Source organism: Marmota flaviventris, chromosome 4 (genome assembly GCF_047511675.1).
Source record: "Marmota flaviventris isolate mMarFla1 chromosome 4, mMarFla1.hap1, whole genome shotgun sequence".
NCBI classification, from domain to species: Eukaryota; Metazoa; Chordata; class Mammalia; order Rodentia; family Sciuridae; genus Marmota; species Marmota flaviventris.
Window position 1 is genome coordinate 74,351,879 of NC_092501.1, and position 23,713 is coordinate 74,375,591.

At 51.3% G+C, this 23,713-nt stretch overlaps 2 protein-coding genes across 3 annotated transcripts in view; both read right to left on the bottom strand.

The window, feature by feature from the left end:
• The window catches only part of Chat (choline O-acetyltransferase), a 48,450-nt gene extending 28,986 nt beyond the window's left edge, over positions 1-19,464 (bottom strand). The window contains exons 1-7 of one of the 2 annotated variants that reach the window (XM_027947905.2): positions 19,418-19,464; positions 17,288-17,391; positions 14,332-14,520; positions 13,585-13,703; positions 12,092-12,145; positions 8,403-8,583; positions 6,221-6,398 (exon numbers count right to left, since the gene is read on the bottom strand). In XM_027947905.2, coding sequence (XP_027803706.1) covers positions 6,221-6,398; positions 8,403-8,583; positions 12,092-12,145; positions 13,585-13,703; positions 14,332-14,520; positions 17,288-17,353 — 787 coding nt within the window. In that variant the 5' untranslated portion in view covers positions 17,354-17,391; positions 19,418-19,464. Of the gene's footprint in view, positions 1-6,220; positions 6,399-8,402; positions 8,584-12,091; positions 12,146-13,584; positions 13,704-14,331; positions 14,524-17,287; positions 17,392-19,417 lie in introns of those variants that run through there. The other variant, XM_027947904.2, reaches the window with a different exon arrangement.
• A 1,981-nt stretch (positions 19,465-21,445) lies between these two features.
• Slc18a3 (solute carrier family 18 member A3) lies at positions 21,446-23,041 on the bottom strand. The gene has a single exon (XM_027947945.2). It carries the CDS (start codon positions 23,039-23,041, stop codon positions 21,446-21,448), a length of 1,596 nt encoding a protein of 531 aa, XP_027803746.1.
• Between the last annotated feature and the right edge of the window lie 672 nt (positions 23,042-23,713).

Here is a 23,713-nt window from a genome sequence, read left to right on the forward strand (position 1 = left end):
CCTTCTGTCAGTTCCCTCCTTGAAAGCAGTGGTTCAGCTCTAATTGGCTGCTGGGGATAAATATTTACGGCACTGTGTAAACGAAGAGCATCTGCCTGTGAGGTCTGTTCACAGGATCTCCACGCAGCATCCAGGAAAACCAGCGGGCTCGGGGGGCCTCTCCAAGCTGGCCATCCTTTTCCTACAAATTGACAAGTGCTGCAGTCTTCCAGACTCAAGGCCGAATGTCTAATTAAATTTCCAGACCAGGATAACGGTGTTAACTCCTCCTGGGTTCAAGAAGGCCACAGCTTCATGGCTCAGTGAGGAGGGAGGTCCTAAGAGGATGTGCAGGCCCCCCCCCCCCAGGCCCCTAGCTCATCTTCAGAATCCCATCACCACCTGCTGGGCGTGCAGACTTCAGGTGGGGAGGTGGATGTCCTGGCCCTACCATCAACTCTAAAGGTGGGGAACTGCTCGCCCCATGGGAGATGTAGCTGTCTATGCTATTCAGAGGGAGGAAATCTCCACCTCCCAGAAGACTTGTGACAATACTGAACAGAAAACACTGGGAACAGAATCACGCACAAAGGAAGGGCTTGAAGCGCAGCCGCTGCTAGTATCTGAGTAAGTGGGTCCCAACCTGGGCTGTACATGAAGTCATCAGGGTTCTTTAAAAATAGATTCCTTGGCCCCACTTTTGTCCCACTGGAAAATCACTGAGCCCAGGAATCTATCTTGTTTTTAATGGAATGCTCTAGATGATTTTGATGTCATCAGCCAACCCCAGTCTGCAGCTAGGGCTGAGTCACGCTGACCTCAGCCCACCTGGGCTAGGCCTCAAGTTCCACTTCCTCCTGGGCTAGGACAGGCCAGAAATGTGGCCTCCACAGCCCTTCGGGACTCTGTCTGAAGTGCCCTTTGGTATTAGCCTGGTACCCTGGGCATATGACCCTGTAGGAGGGCACTTGTCATGGTTTGTGGATGCTGGAGCTGCTGACCGTAGTAACCACAACGTGCATACTTCTGTGCGGTGTTAGTGAGCTCTTCATGAGAAGCTCAGCAAGGGCTGTGTGGGTTGAGGTGGGGAAAGGTGCAAGTATCCTGGCTCTCCTGCATGCGCTGTGTCACCCTGGTGGTCCCTCAACCTCTGTGAGCTTCACATACTCAATGTCAGGGCAGAATGTCTGATGGGGTAACCTGGGGACTCATGGTGGGGGGCCTGTCCTGGTTGGAGGTGGGGCTGAGGAGCAGAGACTGTGCCTCAAAGGAGAAAGGATTGATGCAATGAAGACTGTGGGTGGACAAGCCCCTGCCCTGTCTGGTCTCGGTTGACCGGATGAGAACTCAGGGACACTCTTTGTCTGAGCATAGTCACCATGATTCAGCCCTCTGTCAGGATGAGAAGAACCTGGTTGATGGGCCCTCCTGCTGGACAGCACCTGCCTGATCCCTGTGCCCAGATCTCAGGGAATGAGGAGGGGACCTCAGGGCTTCAACTGAAAGAGCTGGGATGTGTGATGCTCTGAAATGTTTTTACTCATCCCAGGGCATTAATGCAGATGCTGTTGTGGGCCTCAAAGACCCTGGGGCCTAACAACCATTTCCAGACTGGGAGAACACAACTTCCCAGAGGTTAAGGATTGGGGAACATTGTTGGCAATGATGATCTCCAATCCCTGGGTACTGGCACTCCCATCCCCCAGCTCCACGTACCCAGCCTCCTCTCCTGTCCTCCTTTCTGAGCCTTCGTGCCTCTGGCCTTGTGACGGACCGGTTCCCAGCATGGCTGACCTCCTCTGTGAGTATTCTGTTCACCTTCTGCTTTAACCGAGTGTGGAGGGACCCAACCCGGCAGTCCTCTCACTGGACCCTGCTGTTTTCCTTCACACTCATGTACCTCAGGGCCAAGCCAGGTATATGGCTCCCTTATCCTTGTTCTCACTTCTAAACAATTCCTCCTGCTGCACCCACTTTCCCTTTGGAGCTGGACCTCTTAGATTCTTACCACCATTGGCATCAATTTCTCTGTTGCTGTGTTGTGCTCAACACAAAGATCTGGACTCCCGGTTCTCCTTCATCTTCCCTATAGTCAATGGAATCCTCATTCTTGCTCACTTCAACAGTCATGAAGATGACCCAGCCCACATCCTCTTCTCTCAATTCATTTTTCCACCCACCTTGGACGGTGCCAACTCCAGCACCCACTACCAGGAGCACTTCTGGGAACTTCTCACTACCAGAAACCCAGTGCCTCTGAAGTCTAGCACGCACTAATGTATCCTGACTTCCTGGTTCACGTACTGTCAGCTACTGAATAACCAAACCTCACCAGGACCTCCCAAACCCATTGGCCTCTTACCTACTCTCACCATCCATGGGATACTGTCCTTCACTTGTCTCTTGTTATAGGCTGATGGTGTCCTCCCCAAATACATATGCTAACCTCTAGCACCATTCAATCAGAACATGTATTTGGAGATTGGGGGGGGGCTTTAAACAGCTAATTAAGTTAAATGGTGTCACTAGGGTGGGCCCTAATCCAACACAACTGGTGTTAGGCCCCAGGGAGACAAGAACACAGGCTCACACAGAGGGAAGACCACGCGAAGACAGAGGGAGAAGCTGCCATCCATCGACAAGCCAAGGAGACAGGCCTCAGGAGAAACCAACCCAGCTGATGCTTGGATTCTGATTTCCTGCCTCCAGAACTGTGAGACAAGAAATTTCTGTTGTTTACTACTGAGTCTGTGGAACTTTGTTGTGGCAGCCTGAGCTGACTAGCACAATCCCAACTCAGCTCAGATTCCAACATTACAACCATTCTCTTGCTGTACCTCTCTCCCTCAGTTGTATTCACCAACTCTGGCTGAACCAGAGTAACCCATCTACTTCTTGCTGAACCCAAGAAGCTGAGCAAGGTATGTGTGTATGTTGGGATGGGGTCCTATAGCAACTCTAATTAATGTGCTAAAATTTATGACCCCAAACCCACCTATATGGCCCAACACAGCTCATAAATCTCAATCAAATTTCCTGAGCAAGTTTACTTTCCTTTCTACATTTCAAGAGGCTCTAACGTGTTTTTTTTTTTTTTTAATGGCTTGAGAATCCCACCCCACATCTCAGCTCCTTCTGTGACTCTGCAGATCTGGGACCAGGCGGTACCAGTTGAGAGCCTCCTCACACTCTACTTCCATCACAGGTATAGTCCTGCAGGTCATGGGTTCAAATTTTCTGTTTCCCCTGTAAAACAAATGTCTCTCCAGCTCCTTTTGGTCCTTCATTGGTCTCCTCATCCACCTCCTTTTACTGGATTCCTTCCTTGTATTTGTCTACGTACAACCATGAATTTGCCTTTCCTTTTAGAAACACTTCCCTTGACTGTCATCCTCTTCCAGAAATTCCCTTATTTTTCTGCTTCTTTTAATACCAACTCTCTGATCAGAGTCACCCGCGCTTGCTGGTTCTACTCACTGCTCCATCAACAATCTTTTTCTGCCAATGAACCATTCCCATCCACATTCAACCAGTCTTTCTTCCTACTACTCCAGCCTGATCCTTGTCAGGTTCACTGACAATGTCAAGGCTGCCAAGCTTAATATCTCCCCTCTTCCTTGAGCTCTCTACAGAATCTATATGGCTGGCCAGTCTCAGCTTCCCTCTTGAATCTGTGACTCATCTCCTGTTTCTACAGGCTGCTGTTTCTCACTCCCTTTGCATCTTTCTCTATTTGACCCCCTGTCCCTGTTCTCCTGTTTCTAGATGATCTCATCCAGGTCGGGGACTTTAAATATCATTTAGGTGCTGATGGCTCTTGAATTTATATCTCTGTGCTGACCTCTCCCTTGAGCTCCAGACACATAGATCTAACTTGACATCTCCATTTAGATGACTCAAAGCATCTCAAATCCAACATGCTCTGACAGGATCTTTATGCCCATTCCCCACCTTGTTCCCCATCTCAGGAAATGGTGCCATCATCCACTTAGTGTATATTAAGACATACAAACAAACAAACAAACACAGGAATCTCTCTCACTGCCCTTTTCCTTCCCAGTGTATCTGATTTGAGACACACAGACCTACGCACATCTTTCCATCTTCACTCTCAACCCTCATCCATACTATTATCCTCTTTCATTTTGAAATGGAAACTGTTTCCTAAATGGTCTCCCTGCCCCTTTGTGGGCAGGGGCTGCTCCCAGAAGGAGGGCTCTGGGGAGGATTGGTTTCCTGCCTTGCCCATGACACAGTTGATGGTGCTAATTCAATTAATCCGTTTGCCCAAGAGGCGGTGCCTGTGTTCCCTCCTTTCTGTTCAACTTGCTTCAGAAGCAGCACTTCCATTCACAAAGCCAGATCAAGTGCCATTAACAAATTAATTCTGATTAGCGCAGCCCAAGCACTCAGACCTCAAGGCAATCCTGGTCAGTCGTCTGGGGCCTGGCCTGCTAATAAAGTGGAAACCGTGCTGGAAGCAGAGGCGATTATTTTGATGCCTGTCTATGTCCCTGGAGGGGAGAAGAGTGGGATGTGATTTCACTACAGTCTCTAGAGGGAATTAACTCACTTTCAAATGATAAGTTATTAATTCCCCAATGTGGTGGTCAGCTCTGTGAGAACAGAGTCGGCGCAGCACACCTCCCTGTAGCCCCTGAAGCTTCTATTTAGGAATAAGTATTCATCAGGTGCCCAATAACTGGGAGAGAAAAATAATTGGTAAGTGAGAAATAAATCTAGGGCCTGGTATCATTAGTAACACTACATTCTTTTATTTAACAAATGCAACTGGGCTGCTACTCTGATTGGCACAGCAGATTCAGAACCAGTTGGTTCTATTTAGACAGTGCCCTGTCCTCTTGGACCACACAGACTGTGGGAGGAAGGCAGAGAATTGGCATTAGCCAAACAAATGCAAAGCTGCCCTCAGAGATCTGGCTAGCAATGCAATCAAGACAGGAAAAGTGGTGTAGGTGCCAGAGTGCTGATGTGAGGGAAGGATGCTCTGGGAGAGCCTAAGGCCCTGACCTAGGCTGGCTCTGCAAGAAGCCAGGAGCCAGCTCTGGAGAAAGAACCTTCTAGAGAGGGACCATAAAAATGTAAATGCCTGTTTTTTAGAGAGCTAGGTGCATCCAGCATAGCCATCTTTGCCAGCCAGCTGTTCTCCTTGTGGTCCCCAGGGCAGGAGACACATATCCTGCTGAAAGGCTGACTTTGTCCACACTCATTCCACCTGCGTGGATGTCATCCCTCCATCCTTCCTGCCCCTCTCACTCATGGCACAGGGCTTTGCTCCATACCTACCTTGTCCAACAAAGCCTTTCAATATTCTAACTGTAAGGACTCCTTGCCCTCTCTCAAGTCCTGGAGCACTTGCTTGGCACCTGCTGTCTCCGTTTCTCTGCAATTGGGCCTCCTCTCCTATGCTCTCTCTTGCCCTGTTCCTATCACTGGGTGGCTCAAGGGTAAGGGGCTTCATCCCCTCTATCTCTCATACTCCCAGGCTAGTCACAGATTCCTCAGTTGTTGACACACAGGGAGTCTGAATAGATTGCTTGGTCCAATGCAATCCCTAACTGAATGAAGACTCCTAGAAGTCTTGCTTCTAGAATGCCTAATGTGGACAAGAAAGGAAGGCACTCCATAGAATTAAGGCTGCTTTGGTTGGAAAGTAGTTTCCAAAAGGACGATTAAAATTTTTTTGAGACTCCAATAATATTAGCTTTCTAATAATAATATTTGGATTCCAATAATATTAGCTTTATTATGGGAATGCTTGGAAGCTCTTATAAGAATCAATCCAGCCAGAGGGATAATGATTGGCTTGAAAAAGACCCAGGGCTAAGAAATCAGGTGAAGAAAGAGGCCAACTACCCTCCCGGAGCCCAATCTGACCATCTCCCTAAGTTCAGAACTCACCATAGCCAAGCCCATCAGTAAAACACAAACTTCTTCCCATTCAAAACCTCCCCTCTCCCAGTATTCCCAGAAGCCCCACAATTCCAGTACTCCTTAGTGTCACCCAAAAAGCTAGAATATCATCCAACAAAACACGAAGGTACAACAGGGTCTTCAGCTTCAAGACACCTTGCCATCCCATCTTGAGTTGAAAGGCGTCCTGAGCACCCAGTGCTATGGCTAATGGGGATGAGGCCATGGTGCCCAACCCTGGAAGAGGGAAATCCAGTGGGCATGAGGATGAGATGAACGTGGAGATGTGCTGGGCACTGCTGCTAACCTTTCACGAGGACCGTCCTGGCCTCAGCCCACTCGCTCCTCCCGTCTGACGTCAGCAGGCCGATTGGAGGTAAGCGTTCATCCTCGTTGGAAGCCATTTTGACTATCTTTTTCAACTGAGTGAACAGATCCCCCTCACTGAGACGGCGGAAATTAATGACAACATCCAAGACAAAGAACTGTGGGGGAAACAGGTCAAACATGTCACTCATGGCAGCTGGCCCAACGTGCCAGGCCTTCACTGAGACTTCACTGGTGAGCTAAGGTTCGGGACTACTCAGGCCCAAGGTTCCCAAGGTATTTGGTAATACTGAACTGTCCCAGTTTGGGGAATGACCCAATATTATTGACTGTGTTGGACTTCGATGGTGTCTCCTGCCACCACCGAAGAAAGCCAGATTAAATTTAGCCAAAACAAAACTGGCTTTTGTGGTTTCTAGTTCATGTAAAACCATTATGTCTTGGAAGAATGGTTCAACCCCACTATGGGAGGGCAGTGTCTATCAAGACTAACATATACATACCTATGACTCAGCAATTGCTTTTATAAGTACATATTGTTTAGCCTACGACTTGGAGAAACGTGTATCAGGGAGAATGTGTGCATATCAGCCTTTTTGCATTGGCAAGACAGTAGAAAGAGCATCATTTTTCTCCAGGAAGGGAATGGATAAGTAAAATACAGTGTTCTTATATAGTGCAGAATTAACTAGAATGAACTAGTTAGAGTTATGGGGATAGATCTCAAACACACTGGTGAGTGAAGAAAAATAAGCAAGCCAGCAGATAATATGCAGAGGAAGATTAAAGTAGAAAACCAATACACAAAACACTCTCTGCAACCAAGTGCACATGCCAGTATGTCTGCATGTACTCTGTATGGTGCTGTCATTCTGTCACTTTGAAGGTCAGAGCCTTCATAAAGGGCTTCATAAAGGGCCAATTCCCAGGTTGAGACATCATTTTCAGCTAATTGACATGCACATCTAGCCCCTTCCCTGAGCAGTGTCTACATGGCCTGGTCTAGAGAAAGGGTCCGAGAGATTGTTTCTGGAAGGGGTGAATACTGTGCCATATGGGGGCTAGGAAATCCTGGGTTTGACTTGTGAGTGAAGATGGAAAACGGCTTTTGTTTTATGGCTGGCTGACCAGGTGCCAGGTGGGCTTCATAGCCTCTTGCTGGCCTTCAAACCTGGGAACAGAGGTCTCAACCATCTCAGATGGCAGACTTTCACTGGGCTCCCCTCTTATTAAAAATGTGAGATGAGCCCAAGAAGGAAACACTGTGGAACAAATACAGGGGGCTGAAGATCCATGGTATGGTTGTCAAACTAAGGTTTACCATTTAAAAAGCAAAAACAAGAAAATAATCCCCCAGCTCCTTTTTTTTCAGGTGAAATACTTTTGTGAATCCTCAATATATAAAATATATTTTATATATATATATATATATATATATATATATATATATATATATATATATATATATACACACTAAGAAGGGGTCAGGAACTCATCTTGGCCTGTTTCCCAGAGCTCCATGGAGCCCTTACTAGCTCCTCCATGGAACACTGTCTGAAGACCTGAGCTGCAGGGCATAGAACATTGGCCAGACCTATGGGGTCCTTTCTTCTCTTGGACAAACCACTTTCCTGAATCGCACTTTCTTATCTGTCAAAAAAAGATTCAAAGATCCCTTCTGGAGGTTCATTTTGAGGACTAAATGGAAAGAATGAGCGTTAAGAGCTAGACCCATGATTTAGCATAGGGTGTCCCATCCGACAGTCCTTTACAGAGTTCACCTCTCTGGGGGGTAGTCTCCAGGGAGGCCACAGCCTGGGTAACTACATGGAAATAAACAGATATGCAGGTGGCAGCACCAAGGCCATGCTGGGTTTCACTCATGATCCTCATTCTTTCTGTCACTCAGGAGCTTGGCATGAGAGCCCAGGGAGGGCATTCCCTATCTGATGACTCTCCTTGCTAACTGGTGAACAGAAATAGGATTGACTGGAAGTAGGAGAGCCCACTTTGCGGAACTGTTCCCCAGTTCACTGTGTGACTCAGGGAAGTGGGCTGAGCACCCTTGGAGAAGCAAGAATGGATGAGCACACTTGGCCACTGTGTACCTTATTCCCTCCCCCAAGTTGGAGAGGCTGCAGAGGTGACAAGGGGTCATTTACCTGGTTGCAACAGGCCACAATGACATGTTCAGGCTCAGGCATGATGCTGCTTTTTTGGGCCACCAGTGTGTCCTGGGTGTGACCAGGGAGCCGGTAGGAAGAGAAGAGCCCATAGTACTGCTTCATACAGAGGGGCTGCCCTGAAAGCTGGCCCCTGGCACTGTCCGTGGGGATGGAGTGGCTGGAAGAGGAAAGCAAGAGAGAATCAGGCAGCCATGAAAGAATGGACAAGGGGGAGAGAGGAAATTTGAATAAGTTCTATTGTTCCTCTGTGAATGTGTGTGGTGTTGGGGATTAGACCCAGGGCATTGTGTATGCTAGGCAAGCACTCTACCACTGCTACACCGCCAGACCTCTATTGCAACTTGATTAGGAAAGATGGGGTACCAAGCCCAGAAGTGAATTTTTATGTCAATTTCAAAACTCACTTCTCTACTTTTTTTTTGGGGGGGGGTGGGCAGTACTGGGGATTGAACTCAGGGGTTCTCAACTACTGGGGCACATCCCCAGCCCTATTTTGTATTTTATTGAGACATTGTCTCACTGAGTTGCTTAGTGCCTCGCTTTTGCTGAGGCTGGCTTTGAACTTGGGATCCTCCTGCCTCAGCCTCCGGAGCCACTGGGACCACAGGTGTGCACCACTGAATCCAGCACTTCTCCACTTTTTAAAATAGTAGAGTGACCCATTTCTGTGGCCCAGAGAGACCCTCAGAGTTTTCTCAAATCTCCCCTAACCCACCCCATCTCATGCATTGCTTATGTGCCCTCTGTGCCTTTGCTTATGCTGATCATTGATTAACACAGTTTTGTTCTTACCCCTGTATTCTGCAGTTCTATTTAGAAAACTCTGTCCTCTTCTCCAAAAGCCTCCTGCTTATCACCTCTTCTAGAAGCCTTTTTTGATTTCCAAGCATAAAATTTTCTTCTATGGTCTCTGCATGACTGTGTCTATCATTCCTCCCACCCACCTGCCACCCATGTATCCATCCATCCATCCATCCATCCATCCATCCATCCATCCTTTCATGCTTTCAGCCAACAAATAGTTGCTATGCCAGGCACCATTCTAGGGTCTGGAATATAGCAGCAAATAATCCTACTACGATGGGGTATGAGTCCTAGGATATGTTGGTGAGGGGACAGATCACATATAGCAAATTGGTAAACAGGATAACATCAGGTAGTAAGAACAAATGACTGGCAAGAGCAGGAGGATGTAGCCAGTCGGAGTGGGGAGGCAGTCTCACTGAGGCCCCAGTTCACTGAGCTGCTACCATGTAGGCAGGCAAGGTGGAGTGTCCCACCACCCTGGCACCAAAGGTGCAACATTTGTAGCGACATTATGGAAATTTAAAATCTCGAATTCCATGATAAAACACATTTTGTCCTTGGTGACATTTTTCTAGTAATTCATTGTGGTTGTGTTTTATAAATTTTTTTTAAAAAAGTCCTCCTTAGAAATAGTTTGAGAAGCAACTGTGGAATGCTGAAGGCAGAAAGGAAACCAGTAGGGTTGAAGTTGAGGGAAAAGAAGAAAGGTAGGAAAGGCCAGGTCCTGTGGTTGGTTTTTTTTTTTTTTTTTTTTGGTGCTGGGAGTGGAACCCAGAGCCTCACCCATGCTAAGCATATTCTATACCACTGAGCCACACCCCAGCACTGTTTTGCTTTTGTAATGAGCTGAGTGGGAAAAAGGAGACCCAGGAAGAACAAGGAAGAGAGCTATAGCTGAGATGGAAAAGTGGGCTGTGGGCTGTGAGGGGAGGGAGAGGGAGAAGAGTAGCTGGGGCAGCTCTGAGGGAAAGTGACCACACCAGAACACAGTGAATAGATGTGGGTGAGGAAGAAAGAGGGACTTCATAGTTCCTAGACTTACCAACTGGGGATGTGCTGGTGCACTTACTGAGACAGCGAGACAATGCGAGAAGCAAGGTGGGCGGAGGAGGGGCATCAGAGTTCATAGAGGCTCTTCTGTAATGACTAGGAGATGCCTGGGGGGATGCCTGGGGTTCAGCGGAAGAACAGAGCTGGACAGCTGTATTTTGTGTCTATGTTTCTGTCTTGCCCAGTATCTGAGAATCTTTTGAGGACAGGGATGAGGCTTTATTTCTCATCAGTATGTTGCAAAGTGAATTAGTTAATTAATTAAGGGTCCAAAACAGGCACTCAGGCAAATGTTCCAACCTTATGGCATTCACAAACATTGTGCAGATAGGCATGGATGTGTGGTGTGTGTGTGTGTGTGTGTGTGTGTGTGTGTGTGAGAGAGAGAGAGAGAGAGAGTTTGCACACACAGAGACACATACACCCCTAAGAGTTCATGTTCAGGACTGTCCATGATAAATGTCTTCAAAGTCCCTAGGCCTAGTGGGCAGGGTCAGTGCCCTTTCTCCACTATGTGGCTGGGTTGCTGTAAGTGATGAGGTGCTCTGAAGACAGAGATGGGGCTGTGAGCTAGAGGACTAAGTTCTGGGAGGAGACAGAGTATTGCCAGTGAGGAGGGAGATGGCCGAAGAAACACCTGAGGGGATAGAAGTTCTGGAGATCCAGTATGGGAAGGTACAGTGACCACCACATTAGAGAAGAGTGAGAAGAGTGTCACAGCGAGCATGGTTGGGTGCACACTGGGGAGGCTGCTGTGTGCCTAGCTTAAGGCTGAGAGATTTTAGGCCTCAGAGGACAGTCATGGTAGCCCACTGGAGAGGCTACTGTTAATATTTCCATTTGACAGGCAGGGGACAACAGCTAGAAGCTGTCAGACTCTGAGGTCCACACTTGCCTTTTGTGGCAATCTGAATTCAGATTCAGGTTGATGACCCCAGGGCCTGACCTCTGAGCCTTTCTACCCTTTGTTTTCTGAGAGTCCTGCCTCCTCCTCTCTAGAAGGTATGTGGGTCTGATGAGCCTCAAGGCTGGGTAAAGCCTGAGTTGGATCCAGTTGAACAAAGAATACAGGTTGGTCTTTGTTCCCTCCTTACCCTGTCACCTTCTGGCTGTGTGAACACAGGCAAATTACTTAATCTCTCTGAGCTTTGGTTTTCTTAATTGTGCAAAGGACACTACTTTGGGTTCCTCTCTCTTTCTAGCACCTGATGCCCTTATATACTATGCCTCTGCAGACCTGGGTCTTCAAGACATCCTCACTCTCCCTGCTGTTCCTAGGAGCCTTGGGGCTTGGCCAGGAGAGGCACTTTCCTTCTAAAATCACAGATAACCTACTGTGCTTGTACAACTCTTTCCATCTGTGGGAGCATCCCCATGTCCACTGAGTTTGGTGGGATTGAAGAAAGAAGCTCAGAGCAGGGAGACCACTCCCACCGTGTAGCACAGCTAAGTCTAACAACTCTTCTTTCTCCACCCTCCACATGTTATGTAGACTCCTGACAAATTCACACTGTGTGAACATCTAAGTTTTGGAGGGAGGGAGGCATTTTAAACAGACCAAGGAAAGATGGTGCTTATTCTGGGAAGAAGAATGTTCAGTGGTCAGGTCAGCTGGTTAAAGGTCCTCCTGATGCCAAGGAGTGGACAGGAAAACACTGGCTCTGTGACTAGGGTCAGGAATCCAGATGAGGAAAAAGACAAGATCCCTGCCCTCTGGAGCTCTCTGTCTAGCGTGGCAGGGGGATCGATGCATGAACAGGCCGTGTCAGAGCAGAATACTACCCATCCGGGGCTGGGCCCAGTCCTACCTGTCCAGCAGAGTCTTGTAGCTGAGCACACCCGAAATGAGGCTGGCTGCAAACCTGCAGAGAGAAGAGAGGCTGAGTTTGCCTGCTTCTCTCCCTCCCTCCCCTCTGCCTCCTTTCCTCCTCCTTTTTCTCTTCCCTTCCTTCTTCCTCCTCCCTACCTTTGTCTCTGCTCTTCCTGCCCGCTCCTTCTGTTCCAAACTCAACCATCAACCCACCATATGCCAAGTCTGTGTGTGCACTAATCAGATGTGGCTCCTGCTGTCCCTCCCCCAATGCTGTCAGCCCATCACGAGCCTTGCATTAAAAATGGTCCCTGGGGATGAAGCAGTTCTTGGGGAATGGAGAGGAGAGGAAACTGGAATCTCCTTGAGGATGAGAAGGAGAAGGAGGAAGAGGGGGCCAGGAGAGGCTCCAGAGTCAGCAGGAAAGGGCTACATGGTGAGGGGTGGAGTTCTCCCTGGGAAAGGCCACTATGGGGGTTGGGACCCTCAGAGTTCTGGAAAATTCAGTCTACTGGGAGAAGACCATAATTTCATTCTTTTAGTGGCTAATGAAAAGGAAAGTGAGTAGTGAGTTGAGGGAGGGATGCCCCAGAGAACTGTGCCAGGGGACCATGTCATCTTAATTGTCCATGGATGATGAGGCAGGGCTTAATTGCATAGGGGGGGAAAGTGCCCCCTCAGATGCAATTTGGAGAAGTGTTTTCAGAAATTCATCCATCCACACTCTTGCTTCTGCCCCAGTGAAGTTCTGGCTGCAGGGGAAGAGAAGGTTACCCCCATCACTACAGTCAGTGGAGCTGGCCTTATGGAGAGGATGAGGGTTGTGGTGAGGGACTTCCCAGCATGGCTGAGCCCTGCCCAGAGACTTAGGGGCCCTGTCTTTTCTCCTCAGGCCACTTTGGCCTGCCTTCTCTCTGCATTGTCCCCATTCAGGTCTTGAGAGCAGAAACTGAGACTCTAGCAGGGGGATCCTTCTACCCCCTCCCCCTACCCTCACCAGTCATCGTCATCAGTGGGCCCAGAGGCCCTTCCAGCGGCTCAGTGAGCTCTGAAATTGCAGCAGATGGCAGAGACTCTGGCAGCAGCGGCTGGCAGGGAGCTATGTTTCCACCCCTCTGGAGTCTCAGTTTGGAACCTGGGCTCTGGAGCAGCAGGAGCTTCACCCTCAGGCAGTCTGGGGCAGTGTGTCCCAGCCAGGAGTACTGGTGAGTGGCAGAACACATGCCTCCTCCCAGGGACTCAGCCAGGTCAAGACTGCTGTGGGGATCCCCAGGGCCCATGGCCTCCATTTAGAAGACTGTGTGTTTATTACCTGAGTGCAGCTATGCCTAAACTCCTTTCAACCCAATGCTTTGGATAGCCACTGTCTTGAGGCATTTGGCTCCAGAAAGCTCAACCAATACACAAGCTGTGACCTTCCTTGTGCTGGGGCCAGACTCCATACCTTGGGCAGGTACCCAAGCTGAAAATTCAGGAGCACAGTAGCCTCACCTTAGCTGGTCGTTGGTGTCTTGAAAGTGCTGCCGAGCAAAGATCACAGCTGGGCTGGAGTTGACGGGCAGAGCCAGGCGGTTATTGAGATACATGTCATTGAGCCAGAACTCAGACACCTGCCAGGAAGCACAGGGAAGAGGAGCCATTCTGGATGTTTGGTGATATCCCTCTGTTGGCCACACAGACCCCTCCCAAAACAGGGCCCCTTGCCAGTAGAGATTACCAATTCTATTCTTGTGGTCCCAGGAGAAAACTGGGGCACCTCATTGGATTATTCACTTCATTCATAACTGAGCCCCAGTTATGTTCTGGGGCCCAGGTGCTCCCCAGTCCACCAGGCCCACCCTTCATCTTTGTCCCATTAGGGATGGTTAGTAATACACCCCTGTGCCCTGCCTGTGGGTCTCATTTCTGCTTTTCACTCTGCTCTGCTTCTCTGACTTCATTTCTATCTCCATTTCCCCAAGACTTGTCCCCATCTTTGTATCTTGTCTCAATCCCCCGTCTCTATTCCTATCTTTCCCTTATTTCTATCCCCCACCTGTCGTATCCCCATCTCTCCTCTTCTTTCTCCATCCTTTTTTCTCATCTTGCCTGCCTCTCACTCTTGCCTTTTGCGGTCCCCCAACCCATGTTACCTATCTGTTCCTGTCTACCCCCATCCCTGTCTCTCCCTGTGTCTCTGCATCGGCTTCCTGCCCCTTCCTCATGGGACCCTTGTCAGCCTGTCCCAGCAACATTTACCCAATTGGCTGTCTTCTCCTGTCGCTCCAAGAGTTTCTGTTGCAGGGTCTCACCAAGGCCACCAGGGGCCCCAAATCTCTGCACGATGGCCTGGCTGTTTCTGAACTGCTCCTCAGGGACCAGATGTTGCATGCACTGCAGGTAGGTGGCCAGCGTCTGCTGCAATGGGGGCACTGGCAATTTGGGCAGCTCCTGGAAGAGGGGGTTCACAGGCACTCAGTGTGCATGTCCTTATTTTTAGCCCATGACTGTCCCTGAGATGATCCATAGCATGTGTCTCATTCTGTCCTCTTTGTTCCCTATTCTGGGACCTGTCTGTTTCTAGGATCTGGCTCAACAGAATTATAAATTAAGGATACTTCTGTTTCCTTTTCCTGTCTTTCACTATGCTTGGGTCCCAGAAGGTCACAAAACACAGAGGAAAATACCTTGATGTTGGTATCAGCGAGACCTTGACCCTCTGGCTGATAGTGGTATGACCTTGGGCAAGTTCTTTTCCCTCCGTCAGTATCCGTTTCTTTCCATATAAAATGATCCTCTTATAGGATGAAAGGGATAATGCATATGAAAGTACTTACAAAACATAAAGGGTAGGTCTAAGGTGAAAATTACTGACATTGTCGGATGGGAAGGGTGCTACTCTTGTAGAGATTTGGATGGGTCAAATATTGCTTTGGGTGGGAGACATGGTTCAGTGCTGCCTAGATGACCAGAGTCATTAGTGCTGGGAATGTGCTGACAGCCACACTTCAAAATCCCCAGGTCCCCAGCAAGATGTCTCATGCCCTGAGCTCCTTGTTATATCCCTCCCGGTTATGAAACCTAGGAGGAAGATTTTGTTCCATGTGGGGATGAGGGGTGGGAAGGTACAATGGAAGCTCAACCAATACAAAAATCTCTCCAAGTCTTGGCTTATCATCCATAGGACATAAATAACAACTCTTATCTGAGAGGGTCACACAGAGAATTAAATGAGAAAAATGAGTGTCTACAAATAGGCCCATTTGGGATATTACCAACCTTATCCCTCCAAAAGAAATTCTAAGAGGAAAACTGTAATCTTGGGGTGCTCCAAAGTGTGGCTAGAGTCAGGAGAGCATCCCAACTGCTGAGAAACCCCACCACTGAGAACCCAATCATGGTCCTTACATGGGCACTGTACTTCCTATTTGCCCAGTTGCATTTCATTTAGGGGTGTCATGTCTGTCTTCAACTTTGTCACCTTGCCAGGCCACAGTTTTTCATCCCATTTGCAGAAGAAAAAACTGAGGCCCAAAGAGTGGAGAAACTAGTCCAAGGTCACAAAACAATTTGATGGCAGAGCCTGAACTGAAACCAATCTGTACCCAACATCCGGGGATTTGCTTCTTTCTCTCCAGTTGTTCTCTCTCTGTCTCCCTTTTCCACTCCTTCCGTCCCTGCTTAGTCTCTGACAATAGGAAAGCTGGACTATTGATAATACCTAATTTGTAAAGTTGGCAGACAGTGGGCTGCCTTCCTTGGAGGAATTTCTCCTCTGGAGGGTGGAGAGCTTCCATGAGGCAGCCAAGGGTTCACCCCATCATAGCTGGTTGAGAGCGAAGAGGCCCCTGGAAAGCATTTCCTGCTCTGTTCCTGCTCCTGCACCCTGGGCAGAGCAGAGTGCTGATGGATGAACATAGTTCCCTACCTGTCTGATCCTGTCTCTAGAGTTCATTGCTTCAGCAGGGTGTTGGGGTTTGGTGCCAACTATGGGCTGCTGCTGCCCTGGGGACATGTGAGAACGGGTTTGGGCAGTAGCTGGGTTGTTCAGCCCACTCCCAGAAAACCAAGTCTGGTTCCCTACCCAGCTGCTCTGGTCTTACTTCTCTTGCATTTGGTGGGGGTGGTCTCTTAGTGGTCAATAGGTGAGCAAGCAACTACAGAAAGCTCAGCCCAGGTGGTGACCTGGCCAAGAGTGCTGGCAAGTCTGACAGGAGCCACTGCTAGAAATGGCTACCCTTCTTCCAGGCACTCATTGTGGGCTAGGGCTCAGCCTGGGTAACAGGAATCAGAGATGGGTAAAAAGAAATGAAGCAGGAAATTTCAGCTCAGGCATCTCAGGTCCAGAAGGGCCTTTTTCCAGGCACTTCTAGACTTCTGAACTGAACCAACAAAGGACTTTGGTACCTGGAGTCTCTCTCAGGTCCATACATGTTCTAGGGAGTTCACAAAAGCCAGGCTCTGGATTGGACTCAGAGATGATGGAGAGACAAGAGCCTGCTTTCCAGGAAACCACAGTCTAGGGGAATGGGGGCCTCAGCATAAACTAGAGGTAACAGTAGAGGAGTTGATCAACTGCAGAGGTTGGGGCAACATTAATGAGCAACTTCAAGATCAGAAGTCAGAAAATTCTGATTAGGGTTTCAAATGAAGGCACAGGAAGGAAGAAGAGTAGTGGCAAAAAGATGTGTATGGAAGAGGAACCGGCACAAGCAACAACCTGAAATTAGATATCTTGTTCTATCACTTGAAGGATGCCTACCCAGGGAGAGTGGCATTGTCGCAAAGCAGTGGAGAACGTGGTGCTTGATGTTCTAGGGCTGAACCATGACAGCAGCTGGTGCTGGGCTGTGGCAGGGTCAGCCTCACCCTAAACAAAAACACACTGGGCTCAAAGTCATCTGAAATAGAATTTGGTCTGGGGAGGTGGCAGGGGGAGTAGTAGTGTGTGTCGGAGTTCAAGGGTTTTCCTTGATCTGGTGATTAGGAAGTGTGGCTGTCAGCATTCCCCAGCACTTCTGAGCCACACCCAGCCCCTCCAGGGCCTCTGGGCTCCTCTGCTGGTCTGGGGCAGCACTGCAATCTGGGCCTCATGCCCAGGAGAGTGCAGCATTGGGGAACAGGAAAATGCTGGGTGTCAGTCCCACTTAGGACTATTCTAGGGCATGTGAGTGAGGAGGGTACAAGTAAGATAGAGGGCTCTAAAATGACTCACAGTTTCCTCCTCACTGTTTGAAGTTTTTTCAGGCATCTTATGGGTTTTTTTTTCCAGGATAGGCATCTTGGTGACTCCTGGTCTCAAGTAGCAGAGGTGTAGATCTGGGGACAAAGAAGGAGAGTCATTAATACAAGGAACCCTCCACTGCCCACAGCCTGACTTCTGCCCCATGCAGAGGTTAGAATTTGAAAACAGTATCTAGGGGTCACATTGAAGACATGGCTCTAATCTTTGATCTCATGCCTATTCCTGTGAGCACAATGACCTCCCTGAGCCCCCAAGTTGTAAAGAGTGGGTTCTGAAGTGAGCCTCCAACTAGGACTTACTCTATCAAGGTTGCAGCTACCAAAGGCCAAGTGATCACCCCAGGGCAGCATTGGAGGAAGCAGGGCTGGGTTTGCCTATTTCCAATCCATGAGAGGTCACTACTGAATTCTAGCTTTGCTCCTGCCTGGAATCCAATTGGTATGTGCTGTGTTAATTGAAATCTCTTTTTCTCATTAGATTTTGAGCTTCTCAAGAGCAAGACTATATCTGCTGTGCCCAGTGCTTCATCCTTGGTGCTTGGCCTGGGGTGTGGCATGGAGTAGGGGGAATGCTAGTCAGCTGAAGAAAAGAAATGCTTGTGTGAATTAACATGAGCATGAATGACTCCAAGGTCCTCTACGGCCTTTTGCTCTAGAAGGCATTCTGGGATGCTTGGGAGTGGCCTATGGCCAAGGCAGGAGGGACCTTAGGGCCTGCTGGAAAGGTTATGACTTAGGCTATCACTGGTCAGCAGGCTCCAAGGGTAGGTACCATAGGAATGTGGATGGAGATGATTTAGGAAACTGGATGACTAGGGTCCTTAAGAGCCACCTGACAACCTGGGGGTACACATTAATTTTGAAAGTAAAGTAGAAGTGGAGCCAGCTCAAGAGGGGCAAAGGCCAGTTTTTAAAGCTGTGGGGGTACAGTCTCTACCCCCTGCAATCCACTTAAACCTAATCTACAGAGGTATACAACCAGGATTTCCATTAAACCATCATCTATTTTTTTCCCAAGAGCCTGAGGCATATGTTTAACCCATTCTACTGCTTCTACCCCTAATCAGAGGCAAGCACAGACCTGGTGCTTGCATGTGGGTCAGTTGACCTTTGGAACACAGCATCCAGAAAGATGGATGCACTAAAGTCCAAGGTTGGAGGATCCTGGAACTGAATGGCCCTGCTGGCAGAAAGATGTAAAGTATTTGCAGGCAAGTGTAGGGCACTCCCAAACTAAGCCCAGAGATTGCAAAGACTGCCTAAGACTGTATGGCCAAAGTGGCAGTGTTCAGGTGAGAGTCCACCCTAGCACTATGCTGTTTTGAGGAGGCCATGAGGGCAAGGTCAAGTTTATAAAGTCCCTGCAGAAGGTGCAGCCAACGCTTTCTTCTTCCTTTGGTTCCCCAGAGGTGCCACATGGGTAACACTAGTCAGGCCTCATATTAGGAGCACAGACCTCAGCCATTGATTTCCTGGTGGTTTCCACCTGCCAGCTCTTCTTCTTCATGGGGCCAGCACCTACATATATATGAATATATGTCTTTCTATCTTTTTTGGTGCCCTCCCATCTGTATTCCTGCTGACCTGGTCGTGAAAGCCAGGGAAGGGATCTCTCCTCTGCTCTGTTGGTCCCACCCTACTCTGGTCGGGCATCACAGCGTCTCTGAGCTGCGACCCAGGTCAGAATTGCCACCTGCTGTCCCTCCTTTCACTTTTCTGCAAGGGTTTGAAGTCAGCTGGGTGCTCCCAGTACTTCAGGAAGCTCAGGTTGGGTCACGCGGACCCTCCCAGAGGCCACCGAAAGTATAGTCCTCTGCGGTTCTAGGTGAGATGAGAACACACTCGCGGAGTCCGGAGCCCTGATGGTGAAGCCCTTCCAAGCCCAGGCACCCAAGCTGCGTAATGCCGCAGCCTCCTGTGTGTTCCCCGACGGCTGTTCCTATCATGGGTAGACCTCCGAGGGTCCTGGAGCCTCTGGGCCCCGATGCCGTCGCTCCTTGGATAGTTCCTCCGAAGGGACAGCACCTCTGTACCCTGCCCTCCGCTTCCCCGGCTCCGCTTCCTGTGCCGCCCTCTGCCCGACCGGCCCAGCCCTTCTCACCTGCTCTCCTGGACTCTGTAGCCTCCGCTGCCGCAGCACCACCAAGCAGGACTGGGGGCGGAAACGTGAGCCAGAGGGATGGGGCTGGGGGAAGGCGCGTCAGCAGCGTAGAGGTGGGGGCTGCCACCTAAGCGGGTAGTGGAGCCTCCGACGTCGCCGGGTCCCCGCGGCAGCCCGACTGGCGGCTAGCGAGCCGCCGCGCCTCTCCTCTCCTTCCAGTTCCTCCTCCCTCCCCTTTCTCCTTTTCTCTCCCTCCCCTGGCCCCTCCCCCCGTCTCTCTTCCTCTCGGTCCTCTGGCTTCTGCAACCCATCCCCCGCGATCCCACCTCCCAGTCCCGGAACCTGCCTGGACGGCTTCCCTGATGATGTCTCGGACCAGCTGCGGGATTCAGACACAAGAACTGGGTGAAGAACGCTGGCCTGCCGGCGCCGGTCGCCCCCAAGCCCAGTCTTTCCCAATCTCCGCAATCCCCCAAGCCCCCCATCACTCACTGCTGTGTTTGCATAAGCAGAATTCGGTGTGTCGATCTGAAGGAAATGACTGTCCCCCTCCCCAGTGGCTAGGCCAGGCTCAAACCCTACATTATACCCCCTTTCAAAATAATAATAATGAATCAGCTTGTGGATCCCTGCAGGACATTCTTCCATTTGCCATCCCATCCTTTCTGGCACTTTGGGGTGGGAGGTGGAGTTGAGGAAATGCAGATTTGGGCCACCCTGGATGGCAGACCTGAGCTGCTTAGGACATTTGGCAAGAGGCACACATTCCTCCCAGACAACCCCTTTCCCATATAGATGCTCTCAGAAGAGTATATATAGAGTCACCACAAAGACAAACCCTGCTCACACCCACCTTGCCAGACTCAAAGACCAAGGCAGACATGCGCACACCAGCAGTACAAACACCCCCCCCCCACACACACACACACACATAGATGACCCTAACCCAACTGCCTTTTCTCTCTGGAATGGAAGGACTTGCAGCAGTGGTTGTGGGTTCCGTGACAGGGAGAATCCGGCACACTTGACCCTGGGGCTCCCAGTATCAGGACTCAACAATGGGAAACTTCTCTTCCAGCTCCCGCACTCCCATCTTTTCCCTTCAGGACCCAAACCTGCTCTGCAGGGACACAGCAGAGGTGCTGACAACTGACAACTCCTTGTAGGATACAGTCTGCCTCTCTAACATACACATACTCCCTGAAAGATGGGGCCCATTTTCCTCCCTCTCTCCACAATAGCTCTATTCCTACTCCTTTCTGCAAGCCTGGATGGATCGGAATACTGGTAGGAAGGGAAGCCCAGCCTAGGATCCTAGGAGCTCTGGCCTGTTCCAGGAGTTGTCCTCAAGGGCTGGGTGGGGTACCCAGGCTTCCGCTGGTGCCCCCGGGGCCATCTGCTGAACTTGAATAGGAAGGGCTATCTCTGGCTGAGATGAATGTGTGCTCTACTGTGTATGTGGAGAAAAGTCCATGATGGGTTTGCTTCCTTTGTATCCCCTTTCCCAGGTAATAAAAGAACCACAGATTCTCACGCGGCTACCAAACTCAGGGCTGAACCTGGGGTTTGGAGTCCCAGATCACCCACCCTTCTCCCGGGCTTTGTGCCAATCTGCCCACCCTCACCAGTAAACAGACTCGGCCTCCTCGGACAGACATGGTTTATTAATTCGGCCGGAGGTGCCGCGGGGCAGCAGGCCAAGTTTGGCACTGGGAAAAACCAAAGGGAGTACAGACAAACGTTCTGCTCTACGCTAGGGAGCGCTGAGGTGGCCGCTCACACACCTCCATCTCTGCCAGGAGTGCAATCTCTTCTCATACCTTGGTGCTCCAGTCCCCATTGGATAAGAGAAAGGGGAATAGGGAATGGGTAGCGGAAAGGGGATTAGGACAAGGAAAGAAAAGACTGGAATGGAGCTGGGGAACTCGCTGGAGGAGGCGGGCCCCGAGCCCGAGTTGGCCAGTGTGCTCGCAGGGCACCTTGACTCAAAGGGGGTAGGCTGGGTGGCTTGGAAGAGGAGCGGGGCTGCTAGCTGTGTGTGTAGTAGTAGTTGTAGTCATCCTCGCACCGGTCAAAAGGGCCAGGCGGGCTGCAAGGCTCGCCATCCGGGCCCGGCACAGAACGCTCGCGTAGGCGCACCGCGTCGTACAGACCCTGCGGCGGCTCGTCGAGCAGCACATCCCGTTCCGACCGGGAGCGCGTCAGGAGGCCCACGTTACGCAGGAGCAACAGGACCGGCGCATAGAGCAGGTTGGCCAGGCCCATGCCAAGGCTGAGCTGCTCAAAGCCAAGCGAGTGTACAATATGGCCAGCTACTATGGGCCCGAGCGCGTAGGCCACGGAATAGGAGATGTCAGCGATGGCATAGACGCTGCCGTAGACTGAGACGTGGCGCACGTCCACGAGAAAGGCTAACGTGGGCAGCAGCGCGGTGTCCACTAGTGCAATGCCGAAGCAGAGGCCACAGAGGGAGACCACTAGCGGCGCGAAGGAGCGGCAGGCTGGCACAATGCACGAGCTGGCACCAATCACTGCCAGCCCCAGCGCACCATACAGCCACTGCAGGTGTGGATAGCGCGCTGCCAGGCGTACGGTGAGGTAGACACCTAGCACGTGGGGCACAAAGGCCGGCAACCAGGCCATTCCCATCTCCCACTCCGACGCCGCCATCGTGTTCTTCATCCACGTGGCGATAGTGGGCTCGAGGAAGGCTAGGGGAATGTTGCAAGTGGTCAGCGCGCCGGCTACCACAGCGATGTAAGGGTCCAGCATGAGGCGATGGATGGGCGTGCCCACTGGCAGGTTGGCTCGAGCGCGTGCAGCTGCAGAGAAGGGCTTGGCCACCGCCAACAGCAACAGCGCGTCGAAGAGTGACACGGCAGCAAGCACCAGAAAGGGCACGCGCTTTCCTGCGAACTCATAGAGGATGCCCCCGAAGGGCGGCGCCACTAGGCTTCCAAAACTGATGAACGCCAGCGCCACGCCCAGCGCTCGACTGCGCTCGGGCTCCTCAGGATACTTGTCCGCGATCATGGCAATGCCGGACGTGTCGGCGAAGGCTGAACCCAGGCCCTGCAGGCTGCGTGCTGCGAACAGCGTGGCGTAGTCCTCAGCGAAGGCGAACATAACTGTGGAGGCAAACATAACGCCCAAGCCAATAAGCAGCGGCACATCGTAGCTCATGCGGTCAATGAAGGGCCCGCTCAAGGGATTCACCAGCAACTGCAGTATGGCCTTGGAGGCAAACAGAACCCCAATTTTCACATCTTCACTTTCCGTGGGGTAGCGAGGCCGCAAGATCGATCGGGCAGGCCCGGCAGCCGTCGGGGACGAGGTGTTGGCAGTGTAGGCGCTAGCATTAGCCAGAGTGGGCGGCGGCAGGGTGGGCTCCCACCCCTCGGAGGTCAGGGTGGGGCTCTCGCTGCCCCCGCGCATGTGAGCGATGTAGTCGGGCACGATGGGTACGATGACCATGTACAGCATGTTGTCCAGTAACAGCGCCACGCACACGATGACCAGCACCAGGCGCCGCTGCCTCTGGGGCTCTTGCAGTGCCGCATCCACCGCTTCCGACAGCTTGGTGGCCGCTGCCCGGGCCTGGCCGGCCGGTGCCGCAGGTTCCATGCCCCCACCTAGCTGCTCCTCCGAGGACGCCTCCACCAGAGTTGGGCACCAGCGTCCCGCAGTGCAGAGACCAGGGCGCGGGACTTCGGGGGCGCGGTCCTCGCCGCGCAGCGCCCCCTGTGCCTCAGGTGGCTGTGGGGCTCATGCCCCCGGGTCCAGGGAAATGCAAAGACTCCGTCCGGCAAGGAGCCGCCTCCGCTTTGAGCAGATCCTGGGACCCGCCGCCAGTGGGCTCAGGTGCGGCTGCGAAGGCGGGTGCGCAGAGGGGTTGGGGCAGAGACTGGGAGTGCTACGCCTGGGGAGCGCAGCAAGCACTCCCTGCCGTGCCGAGGCCGCTCGCGCGGGCCGAGGGGCATGCTTCTGCCGCCCGCCGGTTCACTCGCCCTGCCGCCGCGTTCCCCTCCCTTCGCGTCGGCTCTTGCCTCCTCCTCCGCCTCCTCCTCTTTTTTTCCTTTCCACTCGGGGCTGTGACGCGGCGAGTCCCGGCCCCCGAGTGGTGCCCCGGCCACTTGCGTCGCTCATGCTAATGCAACGTCGGCGGGGCGGGGGCCAGGGGCGGGGCGCGGCCGGGCAGGGGTCTTCTCCCTCGGTGCGCCGGGGCTACAAGCCCCTGGAAGGGGTCTTAGTGCAGAATGGTCCTGCACAAACCCCTAGAGATGTGCGCACCCTGAG

Bases quoted from the DNA above. Each gene is read 5' to 3' on its own strand.
- Slc18a3 (XM_027947945.2), bottom strand. From the start codon at position 23,041: ATGGAACCTGCGGCACCGGCCGGCCAGGCCCGGGCAGCGGCCACCAAG.